The sequence below is a fragment of the Plecotus auritus genome (assembly GCF_963455305.1).
Source record: "Plecotus auritus genome assembly, chromosome: 5".
Lineage (NCBI taxonomy): Eukaryota > Metazoa > Chordata > Mammalia > Chiroptera > Vespertilionidae > Plecotus > Plecotus auritus.
The window spans coordinates 53469947-53484006 of record NC_137776.1 but is presented as its reverse complement, the minus strand read 5'-3'; the positions used below and the strand labels follow the sequence as shown (position 1 = coordinate 53484006).

Below are 14060 nucleotides of genomic sequence, written 5' to 3'. Positions count from 1 at the left end.
CCAGAAGAAGGTCACTTCTCACATCTAGAGAACTTAAGAGGTGAAACAAGCTTTTGAGATTATCTAGGTCTTTTTTTTAAAAAAATTTGTGAAGTCAATCTCTTAATTCTTTCCATTATATATAAGATATAGCTGTTAATGAAAATAAACAGTTGGTTTCTGCCCATTAGGACTTTGTAAACTTAATTTACTTAGCACAGTATTCAACCAGCAAAGGTACATATATAGGCACCATGTGATCATCTATTTTTATGTATATATTGTACATATGTTTGTGTCCTAAAAAGCTAAGGCTATAATGGAGGTTGTTTGTTTGGTTATCTATGTATCTATTAATTATTATTTTTTAAAAAAAATCTTGATTGTTGAGAATATTACCAATGTTCCCACCCCCTCCCCCCCCTGCTTTTTTTTTTTTTTTTTTTTTGGCTGTATGTAACCAGTCACAGAAACTAAACAGGAATTAAGAAATTCCATTAGGACCTGAAACCTGGTAAACATCACACATTCTGTTATGCTGATGAGTCAACAACTATGAATTAATGCCTGTAAATTACCATTGAGAGGCCCCAGTACTATGTGATAGACTTTTGTAAAGTGTTAAAACTGTATTTTCCCAACTATTCACTTGAATCACAAAAGGTTTATAGTATGTTTAAAAGAATTAAACAGTAACACAAGTTATACAATTTTATTTTGGATAAAACTGAGTTATTTGTGTACATGAAAAGTGTGCATTTTACATTACAATTCTCCATATATGTGAAATTCTTAGTTTGTTTATGTTGTTTTTAATAAACATCAGAATATAAATCTTCTTTTAAGCTTTCAAGGTATACCTTACCTGACAAATATTTCACTTTTGCTATTAGGAAGACAGCTTGCAGGAGACCTGGCACAGTTCTTACTATAGCCTCCAGGACTGAGGTGCACCGTCTAAGAAGTGGAGAAAGAGGTTGGCCAGGACTTGCAGGCTAAACAAAACAAATTAGCAGGTCATTTTACAAGTTTATAATGGAATTTAGCTAAAAATAAACTTATTAATTATAATGTAAATACCAAAAATATTATATTTTCTACCATTTTTCTTATTCTATTTATTGTCCAAAATCTTTGCTATGACTAGTTGAATACCAATTTATTTTCCTGAGACCTATGAAGAGACTATATAAATAATAACTTTGTTCAGGCAAATAATTATTAATTATACAATTACTCATTCAATAACATATGAAAGGTACATATCTTGTTCAAAGGAAAAATAACCAAGAGTTAGTGTTTCTTGTTGGAATTAAGAGTCAAGGCCATGTGAGTTCTAATTTTAAACCTTCCCTGAGATTTACTCAATTCAATAATTCACACTATCCCCAAGAGTACTGTATGGTCAGTTTTTAGAGGATTCAGCTTTTGTTTTCTAGTAGAATCAGAAGGTAGAACACACTCATGTGTAATCCATCAAATGAATATTTTCATATTCCCTCTTTTCTGCCTAGCATGTTATAGGCCCTCAATCATTTTTTTTTCATTTTTATTAATAATGAATATTGTAACTAAAGAAGTACTAAGCCATTTGCTAATTTTTTCCATGGTTGCCTACTCAACCAATCTTTACTCAGTGGTTATCCACTCACAATTTAGAATGTGATCTCAGAACTTAAATATCAAATAGTCTCCCTGCTTTGCCCCATTAATGTTGATTCCTTTACTTAAAGGATGGCCCTCCACATTCCCCCTTATATCCCACACATATACATTCTTAACTGGAGAATGGCCTCTTAACTGATCATCACTCCTACAACAAGCGATTATTACTGACAAAAAAAGTGTCCCATTTTCTCACTATGTTGAAGCACACAAAAATGTGTGCTCAAAAACATTTTTAGAATATGAGCACAGGTGGCTAGAATACTTCAACTTCTTGAAATTCCTATAGCACTTGTACTCTATGAAATAAAATTTAGCATTTTATATCTTACTAGAGGCCCGGTGCACGAAATTCATGCACGGGGAGTGGGGGGTGGGGGGAGGGATCCCCTCAGCCCAGCCTGTACCCTCTCCAATCCCAGACCCCTTGGGGGATGTCCAACTGCCGGTTTAGGACCAATCCCTAACTGCCCCCCTCCCCTGCCAGCCTGGTAGCCCCTAACTGCCCCTCCCAACTTGGTCACCCCCAACTGTCTCCCCTGCCGGCCTGGTCACCCCTCATGCCCCCCCCCCCCCACTGGCCTGGTCACCCCACGCAGCCTGCTGTTCAGTCTTTTGGTCATCCCTCACTAATCCCCCAGCCAGTCTGGTCGTAGGCACCCATCTTGTGAGGGCGTGAGGGTTAATTTGCATATCACCTCTTTATTATATAGGATAACATTTCCATAGTAGTTCCATATTTAGTTTTGCCTCTTTTATAGGATGAAGGTTCTTTATGTCTTAAATATCATAATTTTACACTTCTTGACACAGTAATGGATACAGAATAAATTTCTTAAAGCATATTTTTTTTCAGCACAAATGGAAATAATTAAAGTATAGGTGACATGGTGAGGTTCTCATAATGTTATTTGCCACTTGCTAAGAATTAGTTATTGAGAATAAGCATTGTTTTCACTATAGTTTCAGAATGAATCAGAATAAACCAAACAGGACTTTTGTGGATAATCTCTATATGATTAAAAAAAAAAAAAGTATATGTAAAAGGGCCAAAGAAGTAGGGACAGAGCTCAGAGCTAGATGGACAAGTCTGCCTTTCTGATATTTCCCCATGAAAACAGCATTATAAATGCTAATTAGGTCCTATCATGCTGATAGAAGTTATTATGAAAAAAATAGGATGTCTGTGGACTGGAGAGCCAACTACCACTTATTATTTCTTGCTCTACCTACAGTTTACTCTCAGCACAGCTGCTAGAAAAATCGTTTAAAATGTTGAATATGGTCATGCCAGAAACCTTCTCATGGCTTCCCACTGTACTCAGAACTGAACCCAAAGAAGTTACAAACAGAATTGAAGTCAGAGTTGTTACAGCTGGTATCCTCTGCTATGACCTCTTTCTGACAACTCCTCTCCTCCTCATCCATCCCAGCCATACTCGCCTCCTTGTGTCCCTTCGGGCCACTGAACATCTATTCTGTTTGTCTGTCTGAAACACTCTATACCAAGTTTCCACATGACCCTTTCAAGTTTTTGTTCAAATTTTACCATCTTAATAAGGCCTATCCAGGTCATGTTATCTAAAATCACTCTTCCCTACCGTTATTTTCTTCTGTGACCTTTAAAATACTATATAACCTATTGATTATATTAGCTGTCTCCTCCTGATATTATACATGCCTCAAGAGATCAAGGGTTGTAGTTTGCTTTTAAATCACTATTTCCCTAGCTCTGAACAGAGTGCTGGATGCTCCGCAAGCATTTGTTGAATGAATTCTGAATACTGCATGAGTACTGAGAAGTGCATTCGACTTCTAAGATCATGACTGGGGAGACTGAGATCAATCCCATGTGTGATTCTAGAGGGAATATTTAAAAAAATAGATTATGAAAGTGTGGAAAAGAAAATGACAATCAATAAAAAGCAGCATGGGTTCCCCAAGGAAAGTTCATTATTCTCATTTCCTTGTTAAACAACCCTGGTTGTTTAACAAGCTATAGATCAGGGAAAATGCTAAGAACTATGCTTTTAGCAATGAAGATAGTGCCCATCATGACATCCCTGTGTTGCATTGTGAGTTGAGTATAATTAAGTCATCCACTTACTGTCTATAACAAATAAGTGATGACTAATGGATCCATGTCAATTTGTTTTTTTAATAAATCTTTATTGTTCGGATTATTACAATTATTCCTCTCCCCCCCTCCCCCCCACCACATAGTTCCCCTCCATCTGGGTCCCACCCCACCCTCTTCCCTTACCACCCTCCCCACTGACCTCATCCATAGGTGTACAATTTTTGGCCAGACTCTTCCTGCACCCCCCACACCCCTTTCCCCTCAAGAATTGTCAGTCCACTCCCTTTCTATGCCCCTGATTCTATTATATTCACCAGTTTATTCTGTTCATCATTTTTTTTTATTCACTTGATTTTTAGATTCACTTGTTGATAGATATGTATTTGTTGTCATTATGTTGTTCATAATTTTTATCTTTACCTTTTTCTTCTTCTTCCTCTTCTTAAAGAATACCTTTCAGCACTTCATATAATACTGGTTTGGCAGTGATAAACTCCTTTAGCTTTTTCTTATCTGTGAAGCTCTTTATCTGACCTTCAATTCTGAATGATAGCTTTGCTGGGTAGAGTAATCTTGGTTGTAGGTTCTTGCTATTCATCACTTTGAATATTTCTTGCCACTCCCATATGGCCTACATAGTTTCTGTTGAGAAATCAGCTGACAGTCAAATGGGTGCTCCCTTGTAGGTAACTGTTTTTCTCTTGCTGCTTTTAATATTCTCTCTTTGTCTTTCGCTCTTGGCATTTTAATTATGATGTGTCTTGGTGTGGTCCTCTTTGGATTCCTTTTGTTTGGGGTTCTCTGCACTTCCTAGACTTGTAAGTCTATTTCTTTCACCAGGTGGGGGAAGTTTTCTGTCATTATTTCTTCAAATAGGTTTTCAGAATCTTGCTCTCTCTCTTCTTCTGGAACCCCCATAATTCTGATGTTGGTACGCTTGAAGTTGTCCCAGAGGCTCCTTACACTATCTTCATATTTTTGGATTCTTTTTTCTTTTTGCTTTTCTGGTTGGGTGTTTTTGCTTCTTTGTATTTCAAATCTTTGACTTGATTCTTGCGATCCTCTAGTCTACTGTTGGATTTCTGTATATTATTCTTTATTTCAGTCAGTGTATGCTTAATTTCTAGTTGGTCCTTTTACATATCTTTGAGGGTTTCATTAATTTATCAGCCTTTTCTAGAAAATTCTTGAAAAACCTTATAACCGTGATTTTGAACTCTATATCCAGTTGTTTGCTTTCCTCCATTTCTTTCATTTGTGACCTGTTTCTTTGTCTCCACATTTTGGCTGCTTCCCTGAGTTGATAGAGTGGCTCTGTGTGCTAGGTGTCCTATAGGGCCCAGTGGCTCAGCCTCCCCAGTTACCTGAGGTGGACACTCTTGGTGCACCCCTTTGTGGGCTGTGTGCACAGCCTGGTTGTAGTTAAGCCGTGATTATTGTTGGTATCACTGGGAGGAATTGACCTCCAGACCAATTGGCAGTGAGGATCAGCTGTGTCTAAGCTGGAAGAACTTCTGTGCTGGAGACACCCTTATGAGACAAGACTTGCTTCAGTGGGGCTTTGTTGCTCACTGAGTCTGCCCCCTGAGTGTGTCCCTTATGGATCTGAGGAGTTGTAATCTGGATGGTCCCACTCTGACCCCTGGGTACACTGTCTCTTGGATCTCCAAGGAGGTGCTAATATAGCCTCTGCCTGAGGCCACCCAGCAGGAGCTACAGAGAGATCTGCAGATTCCTCTTCTTTGTCTGGGTTTTGGAGGTGCCCAGATGAGGCCCAGCTGTGAAGCAATGCAAGCTGCTGGGGGGCCTTGGGCCTTCTTTTGGATGTTCTGGGTCTCTCTGACTCAGCTGCAGTTTGTTAGGTAAGTTTAGATTTCAAAGGACCAGGGCATTCATATGCAAAAGCCTCTGCACTCAGCTTAGATGGGGCGGAGTCTCAGGGTGGAGCAAAAAGCAATGGCTTCATGGGGGGGGATCTCAGGGTGGAGCAGACAGCAATGGCTTCCCATCAGCCCTGCCCTAAGAGGCCCCTGGGTCTCAGTGTCCTGCAGTAATCACTGCAAGCACCTCTGAGAGAAAGCCACCCTCCAGTTTCTCCCGCTGCCAGACAGTCCAGTTTCTCCCCGTATGTGGGTCCCCAGAGTCTCGCCCGGAACTGGAATTCAGAGCAGTCGGGAGCTTTTGTCTCCCTCTCGATTGAGAAAGCCAGCCGCATACTCAGTTGCCAGCCCTCTCCACGCACGCGCCTCCGTACCTCTGCCTCCTGCAGCTCCAGTGAGTCTCAGTGTGCTTTTCTCTTTCCTTCTAGTTGTAGAATTTCCACTCAGCCAGCTTTCCTGTGGTTCTGGATGATGTCCGTTTTGTCTTTTAGTTGTAGTTTTGAAATTGTTGTGTGAGGCAGCAGTTCAGGTGTTTACCTATGCTGCCATCTTGGTTTCTCCCCCATGTCAATTTGTAATAAACTCTCTGGTAATAAATCAGAGGGTTCCATCCTCAGTTCTACTCAGAGCTATTTAAGGCAGATGATGGGTGACAATAAGATCCATACAAAATAGATGATAATTAGAATCTAGAAGGATATGTCATCTTGAATTATGGAATGAATCATGGAGATAAAATTTCATAGAGATAAATGTAGAGTCCTATACTGGGGTCCAAAGCTACAGTGAGTAGAGCAGTGGTTCTCACCCTTTTTAATGCCACAACCCTTTAATACAGTTCCTCAAGTTGTGGTGACCCCCAACCATAAAATTATTTTCTTTTTTTTTTATTTTTTTTATTTTATTGATATTTTACAGAGAGGAAGGGAGAGGAATAGAGAGCTAGAAACATCGATGAGAGAGAAACATCGATCAGCTGCCTCCTGCACACCCCCTACTGGGGATGTGCCCGCAACCAAGGTACATACCCTTGACCGGAATCGAACCCGGGACCCTTCAGTCCGCAGGCCGATGCTCTATCCAGTGAGCCAAACCAGTTTTGGCCATAAAATTATTTTCGTTGCTACTTCATAACTGTAATTTTGCTACTGTTAATGAATCGTAATGTAAATATCTGTGTTTTCCCATGGTCTGAGGCTCTACAGCAGTGGTTCTCAACCTGTGGGTCGTGTTGAGAACTGCTAGCAGGGTCGCCTAAGACCATGGGAAAACACAGATATTTACATTATGATCCATAATAGTAACAAAATTACAGTTATGAAGTAGCAACAAAAATAATTTTATGCTCGGGGGTCACCACAACATGAGGAACTGTATTAAAGGGTCGCGGCATTAAAAAGGTTGAGAACCACTGGAGTAGAGGATCTAATGACTGTTACATGATTCACAAAAAGAAACCTGGATGGAAATCCATAATTTGGAGGAAAAGGATCTAATTGAGGTCTTGCAGTCCAAATCCATATGTGGAATAGTGAGCATAATGAGAGGCACTGACAAAATAAAGGCTATCCTCTAACTCACAGCCAGGGTTCTCAAACATGACATAAAAAAATAAATGACTGGCACCAACCGCAAGGAACAACATTTCGAGGACAGGCTTAATTTGCATTCAAAACCAAGGTTCCCACCTTCGGGTTCAAGGTGGTGGAGTAGGAAGATCCTAAGCTCACCTCCTCTCATTGACATCAAAACTACAACTATGTATAGAACAGCTATCTCTGAGAACGACGTACAGACTAGCAGAGCAGATTCTCTACAACTACAGATACAAAGAAAAGCCACACTGAGACAGGTAGGAGGGGGCAGAGAGACTCAGTCTAGTCAGGACCCACTCTACTCCCTATACCCCATGCAGTGACCCATGAATGGGAAGGATATCCCTCTGAAGAAGAAAGGGTTTGAGCCCCAGCCTGGGGCACCTTCACCAAGAAGAGGAGCCCTCATAACATGTGGCTTTAAAAATCAACAGGGCTTACATTTGGGAAAGCCAAAGGGCTGTAGGAAACTAAGGGGCACACTTTCTGAGTCCAAGTGCAGAGGCAACAGTTTGAAAAGCATCTGAGTCATACATGAAGGTGACATACTGACTAATTTTAAGATGTGTGCTGATCAGACAGAGAGCTGTTGGAACTTTTTCCAGGGACAGTAAATGGTGAGCACCCATTTTTTTTCCTTTTTTATTTTCCTTCCACCTAGCTGGTCTGACACTGGCAGGCACCAATTCTGGCATTCTCTATTAACCTTATTAACACTTCATTCCACCCTGGCATTTCTCTAAGGACCCACCACTGGCATCTCTCCAAAGTGGCTCTTACTCTGTCACACCCAGTGGGCAGCCTCAGTTGGCATTAGCTGAGGCTGGGCCTCACAGCCAGCTGGGCCAGAGGCCAGTCTCGCCTGCCAGTGTGACCTTAGCAGCTGTAGCCCAACCACAACAAGAAGCCACAGTAGTCTAGACAGGGAACACCTCTGGAGCACCTGGTTCTAGTGACTAGGGGGGATTCCACCACTAGGCCCCACAGAACACCTTCAAAAAAAGGCCACTTTTATAAAACCAGGGGACATAGCTGATCTACCGAATACATAGAAACAAACAGGCAAACTGAGGAGACAAAAGAATATGTTACAAACAAATAAAACAAACAAACAAAAACACAAAACCCCAGAAAAAGAACAAAACAAAAGCAAACTGTCTACTAAATAAAGAGTTCAAAGTACTAGTCATAAAAATACTCATCAAACTCTGCAGACAAGTGGAGAACTTCTATAAAGATATAAAACTGTAAAAAAGAACTAATAAAAACTGAAGAATATAACAACTGAAATAAAAAACACACTAGAGGAAAACAGCATATTAGATGTGACACAGAAGAATACATCAGCAATCCGAAAGACAGGGTAGTGAAAATCACCCAATTGGAAAATATTTTAAAAAGTTAAAAGAATGAGGATAGCATAAAGCATAAGATCATAAGAGACCTCTAGGACAACATCAAGTATACTAACATTCCCATCATAGGGGTTCCAGAAGGAAAAGAGAGAGAAAGGGACAGAAAACCTATTTGAAGAAATAATGGCTGAAAAGTTCCCTAACCTGGTGAAGGAAATAGACATCCAATTCTGGGAAGTAAGGTAATGAACTCAAAGAGATCTGCACCAAAACATATCATAATTAAAACGTTAAAAGTTAAAGAGAGAATCTTAAAACAGCAAGAGAAAACAACTAGTTATGTACAAAGGAATACCCATAAGACTATCAGCTGATTTTTCAACAGAAACTTTACAGGCCAGAAGGGAATAGTGGGATACCTTAATATGATGAAAGGGAAAACCTACAATCAAGAATACTCTACCATGGCAAGGTTACCATTCAGAATTGTGGAAGAGCTAAAGAATTTCCAGACAAGGAAAAGCTAAATGAGTTTATTTTCACTAAACTGGCATTACAAGAAATGTTAAAAGGAACTCTTTAAAAGGAAAAGAAAAAGCCAAAAATGCACACACACACACACACACACACAAAAATCTCACTAGTAAAGGCAAACATATAGTAAAGGTGGTTCTTAATAGTAATAGGGGACTTAAGCCCACTTTCATCAATGGATAGATCATTTAGATAAAATCGAAAAGGAAATACTGGCCTTAGGTGACAGAGATTAGATGGACTTAATAGGTATGCACAGAACATTCTATCCCCAAACAGTAGAATATTACATTCTTTCTTTTCTTTTTTTTTTTTTTTTAGAGAGAGAGTAGAAGGGAGGAGGAGAGACAGAGGGAGAGAAACATTGATGTGAGAGAGACAAATCAATTAGTTGTCTCCTACTCGAGGCCTGACCAGGGCCTGGGATCAAGCCTGCACCCAAAGTACATGACCTTGACCAGAATCAAACATGGGATCAGTCTGTGGGCTGATGCTCTATCCACTGAGCCAAACTGGCTAGACAGAATGTGCATTCTTTTTAAGTGCATATGAACATTCTCCATGATAGAATACATATTAGGTCACAAAGCTTAAGGACACTAAAATCATGTCAGGTAACTTTTCCAACCACAACAGAATAAAAATAAAAACAAATTATAAGAGAAAAACTGGAAAGAACACAGTCCAAAGTTAGTAGAAGGAAGAAAAAATAATAAAGACCACAGCAGAAGTAAATGAAATTGAAGTTGGAGACCTCACTCTCTCTTATTTCAAACTATACTACAAAGCTGTTATGATAAAAACATGTATGATACGGGCACAAAAAGAGAAACATAGGCCAATGGAACAGAATGAAGAGACTAGAAATAAACCCACACATATATAATCAATTAAACTTACAACAAAGGAGGCAAGAATATACAATGGGGAAACGTCTTCAATAAGGATGAGGAGATATATCAGAAAAGATATTGCTACATGAAATGGCTGACATTTTACTGCCTGTTTTCTTCTAGGGTTTTTATAGTTTCAAGCCTTACATTTAAGTCTTTCATCCATTTTGAGTTTATGCTTGTATATGGTGTGAGAAGGTGGTCATTTTATTTTCACATATCTGTCCAATTTTCCCAATACCATTTATTGAATAGATGGTGTTTACCTCGCAGTATATTCTTGCCTCCTTTGTCAAATATTAATGCCCATATAGGTGTGGGTTTATTTCTAGGCTCTCTGTTCTGTTCCATTGATCTATATGGCTGTTTTTATGCCAGAACTCTGCTGTTTTGATTACTATGGCCTTGTAGTATAGTCTGATATCAGGCAGTGTGGGCAGAGGACCTGAACAGACAATTCTCCCAAGAGGTCATACAGATGGCCAATAGACATATGAACAGATGCTCAATATCACTAATAATTATGGATATACAAATTAAAACCACAATGAGATATCACCTGATATCTGAAAGAATGGCTTTCAGTAAATCAACAACAAGTGTTGGCAAGGATGTGGAGAAAAGGGAACCCTAGTGCACTGTTGGTGGAAATGCAGACTGGTGCAGCCCCTATGGAAAACAGTACGGAGCTTCCTCAAAAAATTAAAAATGGAACTGCCTTATGACCCAGTGATTCTACTTCTGAGACTATATCAGAACCCAAAACTCTGATTTGAAAGAACACACGCTCCCTATGTTCATTGCAGCACTATTTACAATAGCCAAGATTTGGAAGCAGCCCAAGTGCCCATCAGTAGATAAGTAGGTAAAAGAAGCTGTGTTACATTTACACAATGAAATACTATTCAGTCATAAGAAAGAGAAGGAAATCTTACCCCTGGCAACAGCATGGATGGACCTGGAATAAGCTAGTCAGAGAAAGACAAATACCACATGATTTCACTTATACAGACTCACAGATACAGATACGGACTCACAGATACAGAGAACAAACTGACAGCTTCCAGAGGCAGTATTAGAGTGCCAGGTGAAATAGATGAAGGAATTAAGCAAAAAAACACACACAAAACTCATAGACACAGACATTGGTATTGTGATTACCAGAAGGAAAGGGGGTTGAGGGAGGCAGAAGAGGGGAAGGGGGGCTCAACATGACAGGAGGCTTGACTTTGGGCAGTGAACACACAATACAATATTCAGATGATGTGTCAATTGTACACCTGAAACCTAGATAATTTTATTAACCAATGTGCTCACAATAAATAGTCACCCCCTATCCCTCCCAAAAGTCCCCCAATTACTTACTTGCAATGGACAGAAATTCAGATATTCTGTAATGATTTCTAGCAAGAAATCAGGATTTAACTTCTCAAAATACTGTATGCCAAAAGGTAAATCTTGTAATTGTGAAAAATGAGTGTCCAAGGCATCATTTAACAAGTTAATAACTTCTTCTTGTTGTTTATTTTTCTTTATAGCAAGAATTGCTTGTAAATAGGTTAATTCCTGAAAAATCAGTAGTTTTTATAAATTACTCCATTCAGTTATAAAGGCATTTCTTTCTATTTAGATTTCAAATGTATAAGAAGTGCTCTTGATGTTAAATATTTGTTCATACTTAAGTTTTAGCTTAGATTTTTAGAATTTTATGGGAGAATATTTAAAGCCTAATTTTTCATGGAGTTAAATTAATAAATGAAGTTACATATTAAAATTAGTGTATATTACTCCCTTTAAAGCTATTACTAAATAAGACAATTTAAAATTTCGTATTTTATAAATAGTAGCTGGGACCTAGTATCTAATAAAATAAAATACCGTACCGCATATTTTCCAAAAGACTGCTGAATTTCACTAAGGAATTCTAGCTGCTGATCTGCTTCCTGTAATTGCCCTTCTATTAATTGACATCGGATACATCCTAAAACCAAACAGAACAAAAACAAAGTTTGCATATCTGGTTTTAGGCATGCAAACTTTAAGCTTACACCAACAACATTAATAAAACATGGATTTCCCCACCAATAAACCCGTGAAAATTTTACATTAAAAAAAAAAAAGAAAGAAAAGGTGAAAGAAAAGAAAATGGGTGGCTTGGTACTCATATAAAATCTGTTATGATGGAATTCATAATATATTAGTATAGGAACTATCTCATAAAAACCTACTCTCTCAAGATATTATGAAACAAAAACTTTATTTTTAAAGATATATGATTTTTTTTCTGTTGGGATAGTGGAGAATTGTTTAATTTTAGAAAATCACAAAACATTTTTAATGGCAGATATGAAAAGCAATTATGACTTGCATCTATATGAAGAACATTTATAGAAATAGAGGTCATACCAATCACTGCAGTGATACTAGTTTCTTCAAGATTTATGGCAATCTGATACCACTTCCATGCTTCCTTAACTTTTTCTTGTAAAAGCATTTGGTATCCAAGTTCTGTAGCATATTCTGCTTGCTGAGGGGTTAAACTGAAAGCTCTTTCTAGTAATGTCTGAATTTTTTCAAGAATGAGTTCATTACGTCCACACTAAAAAGAAGAAAAGATTAAGTTGGACTAGAACACTTCTATTCAGTCAATATGATTGTTTCTCTAAATATACATATATGTTACTTATATTTGCAGGAGAAAAATGCAAAGAAACAATATGATTTAATAAGCAAGAAAAATAAAACTTCTCTATTTACTATCTAGGCAGAACAGCAAGAGTTTATATCCTCTGAGAACTTATATATCCTGAGTAGTGTTTTTAAAAACAGCTACCTTGAAAAGTAAACTCCTAATGATGTTGCCATACAAGGATATTCTAGACCTCTTTTCAAACTGCCCTATGGTTGTTTTACAAAGTAGACAATAAAGTTATTGCTTTAAGTTTATATATATATTTTTAATGGGGGGAAAAAAAAAAGTAGGGCTTTCCCCCTAAAGACAAGGGTGGCACCACTGAGACTATTTTAAAAGATTATGCCTTAGAATCTTCTTTTTAAAAAGCTTCAAAAATATTTCAAGAAATGACAATGTTGCTAGAGTAAGTATGTAACACTTGAAGACAACTTTTACTAGTAAAATACTAAACTGCTTGAATTTTTGTAAACTAATCAGATATCTGGCAACAGGCAAACAAAAAGGGTAAATATACCCTCCTTAACTTAAACTTTTGCAATAGCAGAATTTGTTTTTCTCTAAACTTCACACAATCTGACAATCTTTGTTTGTAAATAAGAAAATTCAGTTTATTTATGTCATTTAACAACATCCTTGATTTTTCCTTTCAACTTTATATTTACTAATTATTTTACTTAACTCATGTGTGCCTTTTTCCTTTCTTTTTCCCTAGCTTAATTAACTTTTTAATCCACTCAATTCAGGTATTGATTTCAAGATTCTGCTGATTTTTTTAATCCATTCCTGATTACCTTTTTAAAATTGGGTACTTACAATGCAAACATTTCTTTAATATTATAAAAAAAAGTAAAATACCAACCATTTCCCCTACCAAAATAGTCTATTACCCACATTAAAACTTTTTTCAGATAGTTTAAAAACACAAAAGAAAGAACATTCCTACTCAAAAATCCTATGCACTTATTTCCTTTGCCTGAAAGGTACTTCCCTCTCTTTAAAGGTTCAACAAGTGCCACTTCCTTCATGAAGCCTCCATGATGTCTTCTTACAGTTGGAACCCTTATCTCCTCTGGACTGCCCTTCTTAGGAATATATCACATATTTATATACATATCATATTTTCACTCTAGGCCATATGCTCTTTGGTGCCTCAACCTTGATGACTTATTTTCTATTTCCAGCTGTAGATAACAGAGCTATGGTACATAGTAGACCCTCTTACAGTTCTGCTGAAGGCTAGAGTGATCTTATAAAAAAGTTGAGCGTTCTGTGGTTCCATAGCATCCAAAGCATTTTCCAAGTTTTCCAGCGTGGTTGCAGCCTAAAAGAAAAGTACCCAGTATAATTTTAAAATAAACTAAGAAATAAAGAATATAATATATGA

The 14060-nt window shown here is 37.8% G+C and overlaps 1 protein-coding gene across 3 annotated transcripts in view; it reads right to left on the bottom strand.

Moving 5' to 3' along the window:
- The window catches only part of TTC21B (tetratricopeptide repeat domain 21B), a 75647-nt gene that overhangs the window by 47927 nt on the left and 13660 nt on the right, over positions 1-14060 (bottom strand). For 2 of the 3 annotated variants that reach the window (XM_080667292.1, XM_080667293.1), the window contains exons 8-12: positions 13899-13997; positions 12388-12580; positions 11865-11962; positions 11347-11547; positions 845-974 (exon numbers count right to left, since the gene is read on the bottom strand). In XM_080667292.1, the coding sequence (XP_080523418.1) occupies positions 845-974; positions 11347-11547; positions 11865-11962; positions 12388-12580; positions 13899-13997 (721 nt within the window). The remainder of the gene's footprint in view (positions 1-844; positions 975-11346; positions 11548-11864; positions 11963-12387; positions 12581-13898; positions 13998-14060) is intronic. The other variant, XM_080667294.1, reaches the window with a different exon arrangement.